This window comes from Thermobia domestica, chromosome 17 (assembly GCF_964235325.1).
Source record: "Thermobia domestica chromosome 17, izTheDome1.hap1.1, whole genome shotgun sequence".
NCBI classification, from domain to species: Eukaryota; Metazoa; Arthropoda; class Insecta; order Zygentoma; family Lepismatidae; genus Thermobia; species Thermobia domestica.
In genome coordinates this window covers 117,143,876-117,149,202 of record NC_137470.1, presented here as the reverse complement: position 1 = coordinate 117,149,202, position 5,327 = coordinate 117,143,876, and the positions used below count along the sequence as shown (strand labels likewise).

The 5,327-nt window shown below is 39.3% G+C and overlaps 1 protein-coding gene across 1 annotated transcript; it reads left to right on the top strand.

Moving 5' to 3' along the window:
• Window positions 1-3,694: 3,694 nt before the first annotated feature.
• On the top strand, window positions 3,695-4,537 carry LOC145674136 (uncharacterized). The gene has a single exon (XM_081743964.1). It carries the CDS (start codon window positions 3,695-3,697, stop codon window positions 4,535-4,537), a length of 843 nt encoding a protein of 280 aa, XP_081600090.1.
• Window positions 4,538-5,327: the final 790 nt, after the last annotated feature.

Sequence of the window (5,327 nt, the reverse complement as noted above, 5' to 3'; positions counted from 1 at the left end):
CATCTTGACTCTTTACCAGTTCCTATACAGTTCGCTGTAGGTAACTCTAGGACTGGAGAAGGAACCGGCCCCGGCCTGAGAGAAGGGACCATACCAGCATACACCCGAGGGGACCGACGAAAACCAGGAGAAACCTGAGTCAGTATTGCCGTCAGAACAGTTTCGTGCCAAGTTCGACCTACCCAAATGCCGTGTGGCAAGGAGACTAGGTAAGAGATAATTAATCTGTCACGTTTGAACTCGACTGAAAACTCGCGCTTCTGTTTCTAGACAAGACAACAATTGAATAATGAGACATAATCTAAGTGCCGCAATAAGTAGAATTCAATTGTATCGTTTAAAGTTGTCTTAGTACCAAGCAGAATATGTTTGTAAGCAGATTATAACTTAAAAGTTGTTGCTTCTCTTATAAAGCACTCAAGTTCAGTTAACGTATAACTTGTATTGCGATAACTCATGTTTAGAGATTTTTCCTTTTTTTGAGTTTTGGCACTTAGGCCCTTTCTAATTTTATTCATTTGTCCTCTTGTCTTATCTCGTTGACATCACTAAGCAATTAATACTAGTTTACCGTAAATAAATCCAATTCAATTTCTTTTCGTACCTGCCACTCCCCTTTTAATGGTGACACCACTGCCTTGGATTGACGTTGCGTGTGATTCTTCTTCATATCCTTCATTGTGGCTGTCCCTTCCATTCTCCTTGGTCCAGGATACTTCAAACCACACGCACTTACCTTCATTGTTGTCCAACAAAAACCTGTCAACAATGCATTTTTCTTTACCCTTGGGCGCTATAGCAGTGTAGAGCTCAAACAGTTGGTCCAATTTCGAAAATTCAAACATTTTAGATTGAAACGTATACTGTTCAATAACACTGCTCTCTTATTTTTTTTTTTCGTGTCTTCAATAGTGTCTTCAAAGGCCTATGTAAACTGACTTATGGGACACCGTGTATATATTTATATCTATATATATCTGTCTATCTATAAGATGTTCTAAAAATGGTGCCCACGGACCACATTATTTTACAGGTCAAAATAAAAGGAAAATATGATATGATGGAATGCCCTCCGGGACCTCCATCAGCCACTATGGAGAATTAAAATTTCACTATATGACAACATGACATACTAACTTGCAACCTTGAGCACTGCTCTAGAAATCCATCAAACAGTTACATCGATTGTTAACCCGTAAGTAGTCGCGCCATTTTTGGTAACGTAAATACTCGCGTGGGGGTGCCACAGACCCCCATATTTTTTGTCGTTTTTTTTACCTGTTAATTAAAATATTGCGGTGAGAATTGCTAGAGACATTCCTTATAACCTTTTTTTTCGACTCAGTGATTAATAAAAGGCAAAATATTGATGTTTCTCAGGAAGGTGCTGTAAGTAGCAGCAATATAACCAACTCCATTTTCAAGAAAATCACTAAGGAAACTTGCTGGGGGTCCAGGAGACCCCCATGCGAGCACTTACGGGTTAAGGAAATAAGTGCTGCAAGTGTCAACGTATATCTATTTTAACTGTTATCTGGCAAGAATCAATGGTGTTAATTGATGGATTGCTAGATCTAATCTATGGTTCTTTATAGATTTGTTATATTTTGCTTGTAGAATAGTACTCTCTATGGTCCGTGGGTGTCAATATTATGACACCCGATATATATATATATATATATATATATATATATATATATATATATATATATGTGTGTGTGTGTGTGTGTGTGTGTGTGTGTAAGAAACGTTCAATTTATAACCGCATTTTTTTTAGGTGTTGCTGTGCGCAGCTTTGCGTCCGTGTCCCATCCCGTGATAGGGTAGTCCTGACACTATTCTGCAACAAAGTGCAATTGAGGAGATTGAGTTTAAGAGAGTGGGCATGGACGATAGCAACAAACCTGGCAGTGTGGAGCTGAAGACTTTAGTGGAGCAGTGCTCCAGCATCAAGTTACTCCTGAAGGAATGTGCTAAAAGTGCTGAAATCTTCTGCAGATCAAGTGCACAATATTGCGAAGAAAATCTCTCTGAATCGCAAGTGTACGAGTGGTGTTCAAATTTCAAGGTTGGTAGAGAATCCGTTCACAACGTTGCCCGTACTCCACGTCGAGCTACTGCAGTCAACGCAACCAACATTTATCGGATAGAGCAGCTCATTTTGAGTAATCGACACATCAGTGTGAGACATTTGTGTGCGAAAACAGACATCAGCGTGGGAAGTGTGTAAACGATCATCAACAAACACCTGCACTTCAGGAAAATCACAGCAAAGTTGAATCCCAAAAATGCTAAGGTTCGACCAGAAGTAGTATAGGGAAAACGTCTCATCTCAGCATCTGCAGCAATTTCAGAGAGAAGGTCAAAGCTTCCTTGCAAAGATAATGACCTGTGATTGGAGCTGGGTGCATCATTACTCTCCAAAGTCAAATCACTTTTGTATGGTATGGACTCATCCGAAAAAAATCAAGGCACAGGTGTTCGCTGGCAAAGTGATGCTGATAATATTCTGAGATAAAGATGGAGTGATATGCACTGATTTCCTCTTACACGTACTACGTACTACAGCAACTTCCTCCGGACCAAAGTCAAAGAGGATTTGAGAATAAAAAGCTATAGACAGTGAAGTATAGGGTCATCATCCTGCATGACAACGAGCATCTTCATACAACCACGACAACGTTCACATCTATCACCAAACTTGGTTGGGACAGCCTAGACCATCCCCTGTACAGCCCCGATCTGTTGCCTTGCAACTTCCATCTTTTTGGTCCCCTCAAGGAGCACTTGGATGGCCAAAAATTCCACAACGGAGACCAACTCAAAACCTGTGTGCTGAAATGGCTGAAAGTTCGTCTCAAAGAATTCAATGCCGCAGGGATAGAGCATTCCCACACTGATGGGACAAGTGTGTGCGTGTACATGGGGAGTATCCTGAAAAAGAACAGTAATTGATCCTCATGTTGGCTTCTCTGTGTAACAGAAAAAAATAAATTCCAGTTATAATTTGGACGTCAGAAATGTCTGTCCCTTGCACGGAAAAGTGACTGAATTTTATCCTGCTTTTAGGGCATACATCGGGGATGAATTTGGACTTAAAAAGCATCAACTGTATCACTATTCATCTCATGTATTAGTAACTAATACCGACCTTTTTTATTGTTACATGTCACTCTCTTCCTACTGAGGCCAGTACATATGATGCTGAACTTAGAGCCTCCAAATCCGAGGTGTCAATAATAATCCCAACGTCTTAGGTATTTTCCCTTATTACCAGATTGATTTCAAATTGTATTTTATAATTTTCCCGATATCTAATATGACTTCTAATAAGTACAAATACTTATGTTTCTCTTGTAGGTGCTGTTCGTCGAAATACGTACACAACGCACTCTACCGATGATGAAATCCAGCAGGTCGTTGCGAACCGGTTCCGTTTCACTAGAGACCGCGAAGGCGAACGAGCCCAGCTAAGGTCAAGTGGTGCGGGACACCAAGAAACGGAAAAGCATTCAACAGTATAGTGGCTCACTCAAGAGGACCAAAGAACGCAAACTTGCTACCACCAAATAACAAATATTAGATGAACTATTAACATGTAAAAAGACAGCAACTGCAGAAGATTTCATAAACAGTAAATGTAAAACTCATCTAGGAGTAATTACTAAATAAACTGACACAAATTGTTGCGAAAATGATCAACTTTATGCAGGAAATAACTCGGAGCAAGGTTCTAACTCTACAATTGTGTTCGTGGGCAAGGACACATAATATTCCACATTCAGCGACAACGGACCTTTTACATATTCTAAAGCCATTTCATCCTGAACTTTCTATTGATTCAAGGACGCTAAAGCACACCCCAACATCGGTATCTATTGACACACAACATTCCTTTATATACTTTGGACTTGAAGAGAACGTGATTCGTAGAGCATTATCTGGTTTGACCCCCTCGTATTACCCATTAGTTTCACGTGTAGCAGATAACATTGGGTGTAGTTTAAACGAGTTATTAACAGTCACCATCAACGTGGATGGACTACCCTTGCATGGAAGCACAACAAAGTGTTTTGGACCAATTCTAGGACGTTTAGACCAAGCTCAAAATCGCGAACCATTCGTGGTAGGTCTTTATTGCGGAGAATCCAAACCAAGTTATGCTAACCTTTTCCTTCGGTCATTCGTTAATGAATGTATTCGTCTTGAGAAGACAGGCATTTTAGTAAATGAAAAGTTATACTTCTTCCGACTAAGCTGTATTGTGGCCGATGTCCCCGCTAGATCGTGTATTAAAGGAGTAGTATCACACAATTCGTTGTTTATGTGTGAGAAATGCACGCAGGAGGGCACGCATATAGGTAGAACAACGTGGCAATATAGAAAGAATTTTACAGTAAAAGCTGATTTATCGTTTAAAGAACAAGAATACGAAGACCATCAAGTTACAAAAACAGTATTAAGTGAATTAAATATCGGTTTGGTGACCCAAATACCCACTGAATACATGCATCTTATTTGTCTCGGGGTAGCTTAACGGGACCCAAACAATGTAAACTCAGTGCACGCAACGTAAATGTAATATCAGAAAAATTGGATGAAATGAAACGTCAACATTATCCAAAAGAGTTCTCTCGACGTCCACGTTCCTTAATACTATTTAAGTACTGGAAAGCAACAGAGCTAAGATTCTTTCGGTTTTCCTTGGGTCCAGTTGTTCTGTGTGGTGTGTTACCGAATATTTTTTTTGAACATTTCTTAGTTCTTCATTGTGCTGTATATATTTTGGCGAGTACCCTTGCTGGAGAAGAATATTGGAGGAATTATGCGAATGAGTTGTTGCACTATTTTGTTCAAAATATTTCCGCAGTGTATACCAAAGAGCTTATAATTTATAATTTCCACAATCTTTTGCATGTAGCTAGTGATGTTGCAAACTTCGGTAGCCTTGATGTGTTTTCCGTATTTCCGTTTGAAAATTTTATGGCAAAACTAAAACGGTTGGTTCGCTCAGGAAATAAACCTTTACAACAGGTTGCTAAACGGTTACATGAAACTGACCAGTGTGAAGATACATCAAAAGTAAATAAGCATGTAATACGCACATTGAATGGCAGGGTTCAGTCCATACCATTTCCAAATAACAGTCAGCGTGTCGTTAACGTAAATTCTGCAGATTCATGTTTCATGCTGAAAAATAATGACATTGTAATAGTAAAAATTATTTCTGATATTCCCTACTCTCCGCTTTTTACTCTTGAATGTGATGTTCTTTTTGAGAAGACAGATTTTTACACATTGCCTTTGAAAAGTAGCAAGCTATGTAT